The 12269-nt window shown below is 60.0% G+C and overlaps 1 protein-coding gene across 1 annotated transcript in view; it reads right to left on the bottom strand.

The window, feature by feature from the left end:
- Nucleotides 1-12269, bottom strand: part of GSE1 (Gse1 coiled-coil protein) — a 99504-nt gene that overhangs the window by 1504 nt on the left and 85731 nt on the right. Inside the window, exons 5-17 of the mRNA XM_080351996.1 lie at nucleotides 10192-10391; nucleotides 8652-8833; nucleotides 8309-8506; nucleotides 7583-7774; nucleotides 7175-7488; nucleotides 6474-6798; nucleotides 4372-4952; nucleotides 3798-3910; nucleotides 3013-3283; nucleotides 2776-2883; nucleotides 1864-2235; nucleotides 1174-1431; nucleotides 741-844 (exon numbers count right to left, since the gene is read on the bottom strand). Coding sequence (XP_080208122.1) covers nucleotides 741-844; nucleotides 1174-1431; nucleotides 1864-2235; nucleotides 2776-2883; nucleotides 3013-3283; nucleotides 3798-3910; nucleotides 4372-4952; nucleotides 6474-6798; nucleotides 7175-7488; nucleotides 7583-7774; nucleotides 8309-8506; nucleotides 8652-8833; nucleotides 10192-10391 — 3218 coding nt within the window. The remainder of the gene's footprint in view (nucleotides 1-740; nucleotides 845-1173; nucleotides 1432-1863; nucleotides 2236-2775; nucleotides 2884-3012; nucleotides 3284-3797; nucleotides 3911-4371; nucleotides 4953-6473; nucleotides 6799-7174; nucleotides 7489-7582; nucleotides 7775-8308; nucleotides 8507-8651; nucleotides 8834-10191; nucleotides 10392-12269) is intronic.

Here is a 12269-nt window from a genome sequence, read left to right as displayed (position 1 = left end):
AGGGGTACCCCATGTTGGGGGACTGCAGGGGGATGGGGTTTTGCAAGAGGATGAGGTGCCGAAGGAAACTGAGGATGGGATTTTGCAGGGAAAGGGTTTAGCAGGGATCGGGTTTAGTAAGGATGGAGTTTAGGAGGGGATAGGTTTTTGCAGGGGATGGAGTTTTGCAGGGACGGGGTTTACCTGGGGATTGGTTTTAGCAGGGGACAAGTTTTAGAAGGGACAAAGTTTAGCAGGGACAGGGTTTAGAAGGGACAAGGTTTACTGGGGATGTGGTTTAGTGGGGACAGGGTTTAAAGAGACAAGGCTTAAGTGAGGACAGGGTTTAGCGAGGATGGGGTTTTGCAGGTGACAGCACTTAATAGGGACGGGGTTTTGCAGGGCTGGAGGTTTAACAAGGGAAAGGTATAGAAGGGACAAGGCCTAGTGGGGACGGGGTGAAGGGGACAGAGCTTAGTGGGGCTGGCCTTTAGTGAGAATGAGGTACAGTGGGGGACGGACTTTTGCAGAGTTTAACAGGGACTGGGTTTGGCAGGGACAGGTTTTTGCAGCGGATGTGGTTTAGCAGTGACGGGGCTTAGCAAGGGATGTGGTTTAGTGGGGATGGGGTTTTGAGGGGATGGGGTTTTGCAGGGACTGAGCTTAGCAGGGATGGAGTTTTGCAGGGATGGGTCCCTGGGGGTGTTGGGTGCATTGGGTGCCCGGGGGTCGAGAGGCTGAGGGTTGGGGTCCCCGCTCACCGCCACGCTGTGCGACAGCTGCTCGGCCGTCAGGCTCAGGCTGTAGTGCTGGGCCTCCAGCCGCCGGCACTGGCTCTGCAGCACTTGCCGCTCCAGGTTTTGTTCTGCAAAGACCAAAGGACACGGGCTGAGTGCCGGCACCGCGGCGACGCCAGCACCGCGGCGACGCCAGCACCGCGCCGGCTCCAGCATCCCCAGGGAACCTCCCGCTGCTGCCGGGAATGCATGAATTTTTCACATACGCATCAATTTTTCACACATACACCAATTCATTTCCCCAGCGCCTGTTGCTTTTATGCCCTCACCGCGGTGCTGGGGGAGCCACTAGTGCTTCCCCAGCTCATCACTGGTGCCTGGTCAAGGCACAGAGCGGTTTCACCCAGGGGAAACTGAGGCACAAATCAAGCAGGGGCTCACCCCCCCATCCCCTTACCTTCTATATGTTCCTGGTAAGCTTCAAAAATTGCCTCGATCCCTTGCCACTTGGGCCTGGGGTACTCCTCCTCTTCTTCCTCCTCTTCCTCCTCCTCTTCCTCAGAGGTCGAGTCGCAGGGCAGGGGGGGCAGCGTCCGGGGGGGCCCCTCGGCCGTTCCGTTGTGCGGGGGGGGGCCCAGGCGGCTGGACGCCTGCAGCTCAGGGATGTTGTAGTGGATGGAGGCATCGAGCTTGTGGTTCTGCTCCGCTGTCCCCGCTGTGGACACCAAGCATGAGCCTCTGGTCTCCTCCCTGTGTCCCCCACCCCACCCCTGAGGCTGCATCGGGAAAGATGCTCCCCTCAAAATATTAATTTCCATCCCACCCCAAACCACTTTTGAAGGGCTGCAACATCTTCTGTGGGTTTCCATCACCCCACCCCGCAACTGGAGTAACTTTATTTTCCTCACTCATTGAAATAAATGAGTGTGGCAGGGGGGAACACAGATGTATTTCCCAATGTATTTTCCTATGCATTTTCCCAGCACCTTAAGTTTTATCTTCACCCCTGAACTCCTGAGATGTTCCAGCAACAAGGCTGCTGGTGGATTTTGCGCCCTCAATAGTGCCAAACCCCAACAGGGAGACAAAGGGGTGTCCCACCCCCCGGCAATGGTCCCCAGCCCCATCCCTGCATCCCTGCCCTCACCTTTGTGCTTCTGCAACGCTTTCTGAGTGGATTGCAGCACCGACTCGTGGAACTGGTGGGCGAACTCCTCAGCGATGAAGGGCTCCCAGGGTTTGCTCTTGCCGTTGACGCTGTGGGAAAGCGGCACCGGGATGTCCTTGGCCAGGGGACCCCTGACATAGCTGAGGATGCTCAGCGCCTTCTTCCCGGGGTGCCCGTCACTCAGCCGGGGTTTCTCCATCGGTGCAGTGGCCGATTCCTTGGCCCTTGGGAGCTCTGGGGGTCTCAGCTGGTCCAACCTGCTGGGATCTGCTGTTTTCTGTGCCTCCGGCACGGACATGGCGATGCCCATGGGTTTATCAGGATCCAGCAGCAGCGGTGGCACCGGTGGCTCTTTTGGCAGAGGAAAAGAGTTGGTTGCAGTTGGGGCTCGGTGTCCCCACCAAAGCAAAGCTGTGCCCCCCATGTCCCCAAAAGGCAATGCTGTGTCCCCCGTCCCACTGGGCAGGGGATGCTCCTGGCTGAGAGCTGGGGAATCATAAAAGCAGAGAATCGCAGAACGGTTTGTGTTGAAGGGACGTTCCCAGCTCCCCCAGTGCCCCCCCTGCCATGAGCAGGGACATCTTCACCAGCTCAGGTTGCTCAGAGCCCCGTCCAGCCTGGCCTGGGATGTCTCCAGGGATGGTTCATCCACCACCTCTCTGGCCAACCTGGGCCAGGCTCTCACCACCCTCAGGGGCAACAATTTCTTCCTTATACCCAGCCTGAGTCTCCCTCCTCTAGTTTAAAACCATCACCCCATGCCCTATTGCAACAGACACTGCTAAAAAACTCTGTCTCCATCTTTCTTATTGGCCACTTTTAAGCACTTGAAGGACCAGGGGGGTTATCTTAGGACCAGAAGGGATGTTTTGGGACTGGGGGGACATTTACCGGTGCCGGGCCCGCTGGGGCTGTCCCGCGGAGAGCTCTTCACCACCACGGCAGCTGGTGTCGTCTTCTGCTTCATGGCCTGGAGCATCTCCACCAGCTTCTCCTTGTCTGCAGCATGGGAAGCTGAGCTTTAGTGTAGCCTCAGCTCAGCAGAGCAAGCTCACAGCCCCAGGCAGGACCCCCTCCACGACACCCCCAAACCACAAACCCTCCCAGAGCACGGGGCATGGCTGTTACCTTTTCTCTTCTCAGCGCTGATGTGGGTGAGGTTGAAGATGGTGAGGAAGCGTTTCTTCTCCTCGAAGTTGGGGCTATTGTTCATCTCGTCGGGGCTGTAGCGGGTGGAGAGCGGGAGGCGCGGGGAGGGCGTGCGGCGCTTGTTCTGCACGGTGGGCGGCGAGGGGCTCCTCTCCCGCAGCATTCGCCGGCGTTTGCGGCGTTTCTGGCTCAGCAATTCTTCCTTTTGCTGCTGCGTGGTGAGGCCGAAGAGCTGCAGGAACTCCAGCTTCTGGGGCACCGACGGGGAGAGCAGAGCAGGGTCACCCCCAGACCGCTCCCCAACCCCACCCTCACGTCTATCTCCATTCCCCATCCTCATGTCCATCCTTATCCTGTCTCCACCCTCACCTCAATCCCCATCTTCATCTCTATCCTCTCATCATCTTCATCTCCAACCTCATCCTTGTCTCCCCATGCCCATCCTCGTCCCCACATTCATCTCCATCCCCATCTTCAGCCACATCCCCATCCTTATCCTCATCTCCATCCTCACCCCCCATCCCGATCTTCATCTCCAGCCTCCTCCTCTCCATCCTGATTGCCATCTCCATCCTCATCCTCACTCCTCTCCCGATCTTCATCTCCATCCTCCTCCTCCTCTCCATCTCCATCTCCATCCTCATCTCCATCTCCATCCTCATCTCCATTTCCATTCCCATTGTGGCTGCCCCACCGTGCCAGAAGCAGGTGCCCAAGGCGGGGCTGCTCCCCAAGGGACAGGGGACATTGAGTTCCAGCTGTACCTCTGAGGACGTATCCAGCTTCAGCGGGGGCTGCTCGGCCACGCAGCGGAGATGTGCCCGCACCTCCTCCTCATCGCTGTCGTCGCAGGAGTCGTCCAGGTCATAGTAGTAACCTGGAGATGAGGAGAGACTGGTGTGAGACTGGGGGGACCCCTCTGGGACAGAGGGGCAGCAGGGTACAGGTGCATTGGGGTGAGATGCCCCTGGGGAGCATCACCTGCCCTGTGTCCCCACCCAGCATCACTTTGGGCTGGCTGACAGCGGCTCACAGCTGCGGCTGAACCCCCCACCCCATCCCTGCTGTAGGGGGAACGTTGACACCTGCCCCCCTGTGGTGCTCCATCTCCTCCCCAACACTGTTCTTATCCCCACTCGTGCAGCCTCATTAATATTTAAAAACCGCTTATTAGCCTCAGTTCATCATTTATTAATTGGCCACGTCTAGAGCGGAGGATTTACCGAGCCGCTTGGCTTTGCGGGCTGCTGGCATCCCCAGGGAGACCCCCCAGCCATCCCCAGCACTGCTGGGTACCGCTGGGGGTGTCCCCGGCGCGGTGCCACCGCGGTGTCCCACCTTTCTCGCGCGCCTCACGCCGCCGGCGCTCCTCCAGGTCCAGTTTGCTGATCAACCTGCGATGCTGCTGCACGAACTCGTCGTAGATGTACATGGGGTCCTGGGCGCGGGGCTGGGGGGTTCGGTACGGCGAGCTGGGCTTGGTGGCCTCGCCGAATGGGGTGGCCGGGGGTCTCTGCTGGCTCAGGATGCTTTGCGTGGATTTCTCCAGCTCGGCGAGGAAGGGGGTGTGGGGGAAGCCCCCGTGCTCCAGGGTGCCGGGTTCCCGTCCTGGGGGGTATTTCTCCAGCGCATCCCTCTTCCTCACCCCCTCCTCCAGCTTCTCGGGGCAGAAGCCCCTCTCCACCTTCACCAGCGGGATGCTCTGCCGGCCGGGCTCAAAGGGGGACGGGTGGCCGTGGAGGGTGTGGGGCTCTGGGAGGCGGCGAGGGGGCTCAGAGGGGCTTTCTATCAGCGAGATGGGGTTCCAGAGAGACGTGGTGACAGGGTGGTGCTGAGGTTTGGGGGAGATGAGGGGTGGGGGACCCCCAAAGTGCTGCCCCGGCTCCCGGCCACTTGGCTCGTGGCGGCTCGATCCCGACCTGTGGGGAGAGAAGAGGGGAGGTAATGTCAGAGAGACACCCCACACCGGGCTGCTTTTGGGGGAAAAATGTACCAGCTTGGGCCACCTGGAGCGGTTTGTGCATGTGCGGCTGCCACACTCATACTCTCCCATGTCACCACCCCAAGGGACGAGGGGGCAGAGTTAGAGCTTGAGCAAGGACATGGCTGCATCCCCAGGCAGGGGACCCCAGGCTTGACACCCCCCAGTTGCCCACTATAGGGACAAAAGCCACAGCCCTGCTGTCCCCACCTTGGTGCCACCCTCCGGCAGCCGGGGACGGAGCCAGCCTGTTCACAAGATAAATATTTCATGCGCCCAAGCTGTGCGTTTAACGCTTTTCCGCTCCAGCGCCCCGGAGCTCCGCGCACGAAGCAGCAAGTTCAGCTCAGCCACCGCCCCGGTGTCACCAATGATGGGAAGTGTCACCTGCCCTGCTGGGGACTGGTCCTGGATGGATGAGGGCAGTCCCAAGATGAGGATGGGGACAGAGATGAGGATAAGGATGGAGATGTGGATGAGGATGGGGGAAAGGATGAGGATGCTGATGGGGATGTGGTATCCCCCCACTGCAGGTGTTTTGGGGTGACCTTGCTCTCTCCTCTCTAGTTTGGCACAGAAGGAGCGGATGGGGAAGGGAGCCTGCGGCAGGGACTCGCCTTTGTGCCGCCAAGCGATCTGTTCCTTATTATCCTTGATGAGCCGCGCTAATCCCCTGGATACCCAAAAATAACAAAGGGAGCTGGTGGCAGAGCTGGCTGGATGAGCCCAGGCTGTTTCAGCACTCAGCAGCAAGCCTCTGTCAATCCGGGGGTGCAGACATGCTCCTCTGCCCCCCCAAAACCGGGCATCCCACCGCCTGGCTCTGCTGCACGGCGGGGAGCTGCAATTAGCAGTGCCGGGTGCCTGGGCAGCCACCTGCCCGCTGGCCCTCGGCCACCTCCTGGGCTCGGCGCCTGCCGCCGCGCAGATGTCGGGCACCGGCAACGCCCGGCGCTGCCAGCGCAGCCGGGGCTGGCACCGTGTGACAGGGACCTGCTGGCACCGGCTGCTGCACACGGGGATGTGCGGGGAGTGAGGGGCACGGATGTGGTTCTATAGTGACAAGCGACAGGATGAGAGGAAACAGCCTCAAGTTGCACCAGAGGAGGTTTGGGTGGATTTTGGGGAGAATTTCTTCCCGGAAAGGGCTGTCAGGCATTGGAACAGGCTGCCCAGGGCAGTGGTGGAGTCACCACCCCTGGAGGGGTTGAACAGACGTGGAGATGAGGTTCTCAGGGACACGGGGTAGTGCCAGGGATGGGTTAACAGTTGGACTCAATGATCCTGAGGGTCCTTCCCAACCAAAATGATTCTACGTGAGATGCCGGCTCCCTAACACGGGTGCAAAGCTGCCGGGAAATGGGAAATCCTATGGATATTGCAGCAGGGCTGGCTGTGACACAGGAAAACGTAATTAAGATTTTAGGAGGACGCTCCGTGCCCAGATCAACATCCTTACCTGGGGTGCTCCGGCCGATGCTCTGGCTCGGGCTGGCTCGGGGTGCGCCCCATGTCCAAGTGCTGCTCCAGCACCTGCTGTCGGAATTCCGAGACTTGGGATTGTCGATCTTCCTTCTCCTGGCGCAGCCGGCGCTGCCGGGCCAGCCACTTCTCCTCCTCGTTGGTGCGGTGGATGAGTAGCGCCGTGGCCGCACTGCTCCCCGGCAGCGGGAACACGCTGTGGTTGGGGATCAGGCTGGGCACCGGGTGGTGGGCGCCGGGCGGCGGGTGCAGCGGGTGCTGGATGGGCTTCGGCGTCGGCAGCACCGAGTCCTTGAGTTTCTCTGGAGTGGAAAAGGGGGTGCCGGAGAGTTAGGGTGCAGAAAGTAGGGGGCTACCCATGGTTATAATTGATTATTAGGGTGTTTTGGGGTGCACACGGTCCCTCCGAGCATGCCTGCATTTAGGAGCCATGGGGCAGAGCCAGATCCCGGCCCCCCTGTCCCGATGTGCTATGGCACTGGGTGCACTGCCACCACGGATGGAGTCAGATATCACTGTCACCACAGCACCTGGGCGTCTAGCAGAACCAGGTTCCATCCTCACCCTGCTCCCAGGGCCATTGACCCTTCTGCTTTGCCATCTCAAGTGGAAAGGGGATGGTGACAAGCTGCACCAAAGGTGGCAGCACACCCGCAGTGTGACCCGTGGGGACATTACCTGGCCTGGCGGGTGGCAGCGGCTCGGCCGGCTTGCTCCGCTCCTCGGCTGCATGTCCCCGCAGCCCGTGCAGCTCAGCCACAGGGAGGAAGGGCCCCCCCTCCATGGCTTTCACCATGCTCAGCTCCTTCTCCCGGGCACGTTCCCGCTGCCGCTCCAGCTCCCGTTCCCGCTCCTTCTCCCGCTCTCGCTCCAGCTCTTTCTCACGCTCTCGTTCCTTCTCCCGCTCCCGGTCAGCTTCTCGCTCCCGTTCCTTCTCCCGCTCCCGCTCGCGCTCCCGCTCCCTCTGCCGCAGCTCCTCGTCCATTTGTAGCCTGCAAAGAGAAACCAAAAAGACTCCGAAATTACCCCAAAAATGGCTGTTAGCATCCCCTGTGTCCCCCCACCCAGCCGTCGTACCCCCCGTACCTCTCGGCGGCGAGACTGGAGATGCGCTCAGACTGCAGGGCGGAGAGGGAGGAGTGTGAGAGCTCGGGGGGGTATCGGACCCCCGAGAGGTGCAGGTGCATGGCCGAGGGGTGCAGGGGGGGCAGTGAGCCCGGCGCCGGCAGTGGGTAGAAGGGGGAACGCAGTGCCGATAGGCAGTACGACTCGTCCATCCTGGGGAGACACGGATGCTCAGTGGGATGTGAAAGAAAACCCCTAATTTCCTCCCCTGGGAGTGATCCCAGACTGGATGGGGGCTGCTTTTCACACGGAGAGCCCCCAAACTCCCCAGTGCAACCTAGACATCTTCCCGATATTGGAGTCCTACCTCCCCAGCCCCTAAAGCTCATCCTCTTAGCCACTGGCATCCCCAGGGACCCCCCAACTCTCCCCCAGGAGTGACCCCAGGTTGGATGGGGACTGCCTTCTGCTAAGAGAGGGTGGGTTTGGAGAGCCCCAAAATGCCCCAATGTGGCTCAACCATCCTCCCCAGATCAGGGTCCCACTTCCCCACCTTCCAAGAGTCAACCTGCACGTGCTGGCATCCTTCAGGGACCCCATAACTCTCCCTACAAAGAGCGATCTCAGGCTGCATAGGGGCTGCTTTCCACTAGAAGAGGGGTTTGAAGAGCCCCAAAATGCCCCCGGTGCAGCTCAACCATCCACTCCGGACCCAGCTCCCACCTCCCTAGCGCCACGGATGCCCACCTGAAGGCCGGGTGCGGGAAGGGGTGGTGGGTCAGGTAGCCGGGGTGGTAGTAGGCGGCGGCGGTGGCGGGGTCGAGGCCGAGGGGGGGCAGCGAGGACATGCGGAGCTCCTCGGCGGTGTGGTAGGGACGGAAGCTGCGCAGGTAATCCTCAGTGACGGCGCTGGGAGGCACCACGTGGTGAACCGGCCGCTGCAGGCTTTTGGGGAGTGGGGGAAACAAGGAGACGGTCACCATCCCACCCTGTGCCCATGGGGAGGTGTCACCCACTGCCCTGGGATGCTCAGCAGGACCAGACTTTGCATCCTGTAATCCCCCCCATCACCCATTGCCCCGGGACTCACTTGAGCGGAGGGAAGCGGGAGTCCTGGACCACAGAGCTGGGGGGCAGCCCAAAGGAATAGGGTGTTCCCAGGAGGTGGGAGGGAACGGTGGGGGCCCCCGCTTTCTCCTGGGCAAGGGGGGGCTCCGAGATGAGGCGCTCACGGGCACTGCTGCTGCTGCTGCCTCGTGACCCTGCTTCTTGCTGCAAAGCAAAGAGGCAGAAACATTGAGCTGGGCGTTAGAGACCCTGCAAAGGACAAGGGGGGTCCCTGCTGGCACCCCACCCCAAGACCTTCAGGGGGTTCCCAGTGTCCCTGCAGGGTCTCCAGCTGGCACATGGTACCAAGAGGATGCATCCACCGGAGCATCCTCCTCCATCCAGGCTGTGGAAGGGAGGCTGGAGGGGTCTGAGGGCCCAGGTAGGAGAGGGGGTGCCGAAGCCAGACAGGTTACCTTCCTGGAGATTTACGGGCTGCTTTGTTCTCCAGAGCTATTAATCATGCGGGGAGGACACAGTCACAGCCAGGGAAACTCAACAGCCTTTGATAGTGGCCATAAACTGGGCATCAGCCCAGCATCCCCCCAAAACCAGCATCAGCACCCCCACCCCCTCGCAACACTTCAGGCAGCCCCAGGATGAAGGCCGCTCCCTCCATGTCCCCACAGTGGCTGGGGACGGACCCCCGGGCAAGAGGGGACCCATTGGGGTGACAAGGGACCCTGCAGGGTCCAGACATGGTGTGGGTATCCCCCAGCAAGACCCGGCTGGGTTTAAAAATGATGACTTTTCACAGCACCTTCTCCATTCAGCAGCTGGAGGAGAAGGATGGCAGCTGCCCCCTGTGTCTCCCTGCACCCAGTCCTGGGCAGGTTACAGGTCCCTGGCCTTTGGGGATGGTCCCAAGGTCACCGTGGTGGCACAAAGGGCGTCCCCCCGCTCCTCCCGCCTGCATCAAGGCTCATTGTGCAGTGCCAGGCTCTGCTCTAATTACCTCCCGTCCCGCTGCGAGTGGCTCCGCCAGACAATAACCCACGCTCGGTTAACCCCACACCGGGGGGGAGATGACGTGGGGTGGGGGGGGTGACACAGCACTGGGGAGCACCCAGACAATCCACACACCCCCCGAGCGCCTGGGGGATCGCAGTTCTCTTTATTTCTTTATTTATTTATTATTTTTCTCCTCTCCCCCCGCTCCCCGCCCTCAAGGTTTCGCATCCCCTCCCATCGCCTCTCGGCTCCATGGTTTAATTAGCCTTTCCAAGTGGCATAATCCCCCCGGGAATCTGCTCGTAGCATGCGGAGGAGAGGAGAACCATTAACGATGCTTCTTAATTAGCTACTCTACCTCCCCCCTCCTCCTTCTTCTTTGCGCTCCCCTCTGGACAACAGCCTGGGGACGATGGCATCATGTCCCCCAGCCCCAGAGAGGAGAAGGGACAAAACAGGGAGCATCTCCTGGCGCCCTGGACCACAATCAGTGCTGTGCACGGCATCCCATGCTCTCCATCCTTTTTTTTGAGGCGGACAGGGAAATGGGCAGCCCCAAAACACAGCCATACCTGTCTGCCCTCGCTCCTCCAGACCCCATTGACTGTTTTGGTGGGGGCGATGGTGACGACAGGCGGCGTGCTGGGCACACTGTGCCCCCCCGGGGGGACGATGATGGGACCCATGGGGCCTCGCTTGGGCGTGCTGGCAGGGGAGCTGTGGTTGGTGGCTGGCGAGGAGACCGGGGACGACTCGCTGCTTATCGAGGACCCTGAAATTCAATTTGAAAATTGAAGTAAATGGGGGAAAAGGCAGCTATTAACGAGGTAAAACCACGCTCTGAACAAGGTGAAGCCATCCTGGGGGGATGCTCCACTGCAGGGACCAGGGATGCAGGCAGGGCACTCAGCATCATTCCAGCGCCCACAGCTGGACCCCCATCCTCCTATCCCATGGAGCCCCATCCCAAGGGAGGTTCCTTCTGGTGCTAAAAGGCTTTGCCCCATGGGACAGGCACCCGCTTGCTCCCATCTAACAGGGACTGAAACCCCATCCCCATCTCCCATAAAGCCCTTTCTGGGCTCATCACACCCTGCCTGTGCCCTGGCACAAGTGACACCAACACGATGCCAACCCCAGGCAGCTGCATCTGCTCACATCGAACTCGCAGAGTCCTTAATCCGGCTGCAAAAGTCACAGCACATGAGCTGGGGCACTCGGAGATGTTGGGATGAAGGAGTCGCTCCCTGTAACCCTTGGGCAAGGCTTTGGCTTTATTTGCATAATATGTCTGTATTTTAAATTCTACCCACCCTGGGGATGCTGGCGATATTTGCAAGGGAAACATAAAAACAGAATTAAAGCAGAGAGTGGAAAGCAGAGCTGGGGCAGAAACACAAATTCTGCGTTAACTGAGGCAGACGGTGCCTGGTGTCAGCTCCTTCGGTACGTCGCACCCTCACAAAACCCACCCAGGCAGTGGGAGGGGTCCTGCCCCCCAAAACCCTGTTCCCATCAGCCCAGAGTCTCATATCCCACATGCCAGCAGGGATGGGCTACTGGTCACCAAGGGGTGGTCCGTGGCCACTGCAGGATGTCAGCCAAGAGGTGATGATGCCCCATGTCCTGAAACTGCACCTGGCACCCAGGGGGACGTTGTCTACCCCACGTGTGCAGCTCCCCTAAGCATGCACACCAGCTCCTTGTCCTGCAAGTGTGTAATTTGGCTCTTCTGTGTGTGCAAGCTGGCTCCCCTAAGTGTGTCAATCAGTTCCCCTCACTCTACAAGCACACAAGCTGGCTCCCCTGAGTGTGCAAGGTGTCTCCTTGCCTTCTGAGTGTGCAAACCCGCTCCCCTGAGCATTCAAGCTGGCTCCTTGCCATGAAACTGTGGAATGTGGCTCTTCTGTGTGTGCAAGCCAGCTCCGCGTGCTGCAAGCGTGCAAAGCTGCTCCCCTGAATGTGCAAGCTGGCTCCTTGCCCTGCAAAGAACACAAGTCAGCTCCCCTGAGCATGCAAGCTGGCTCTTTGCTGTGCAAGCATGCAATTTGTCTCTTCCGTGTGTACAAGCCAGGCCTTTGCCTGCAGGTGTGCAACCTGGCTCCCCTGAGTGTGCAAGTCAGTTCCTCACCCTGCAAACCTGCTATGTGGCTCCCCTGAGAAGGTAGGCCAGCTCCTTGCCCTGCAAGCACGCAAAACAGTTCCCCTGAGTGTGCAAGGCAGCTCCCCTGAGCATGCAAGCTGGCTCCTTGCTGCTCAAGAGTGCAATTTGGCTCTTCTGTGTGTGCAAATCTGAGTGTGCAAACCAGCTCCTCTGAGTGTGCAAACTGTCTCGCTGCCCTTCAAGTGTGCAAGGTAGCTCCTCACCCTGCAACCCATCTCCAGCCCCTCTCCAAAAGCCCCACGCACCCCTCACCACACCCCCAGCACCCTGGGTACCACCGGGAGGGAGTTGGGAATGCCAAAGGGAAGCAGGAGCATCCCCAGTGGGAAGGATGCTCGCTGGAGCAGAGAGGCCAAGCAGAACCCGCTGCCGGCCGCGCAGCTTTATTAATTATTCCCGAGTCGCTTCGAATCGCTTTCATTTCAAGACTCAGGAAAAAGAGAAAGGCTGGCCACCACAAAAGGAGGCCGCCGATACGGATTTGAC

The sequence above is a fragment of the Nesoenas mayeri genome (assembly GCF_963082525.1).
Source record: "Nesoenas mayeri genome assembly, chromosome: 12".
In the NCBI taxonomy this organism is placed as follows: domain Eukaryota; kingdom Metazoa; phylum Chordata; class Aves; order Columbiformes; family Columbidae; genus Nesoenas; species Nesoenas mayeri.
Note: the sequence above shows the minus strand (reverse complement) of the source record. Positions and strands in the feature narration are given on the sequence as shown.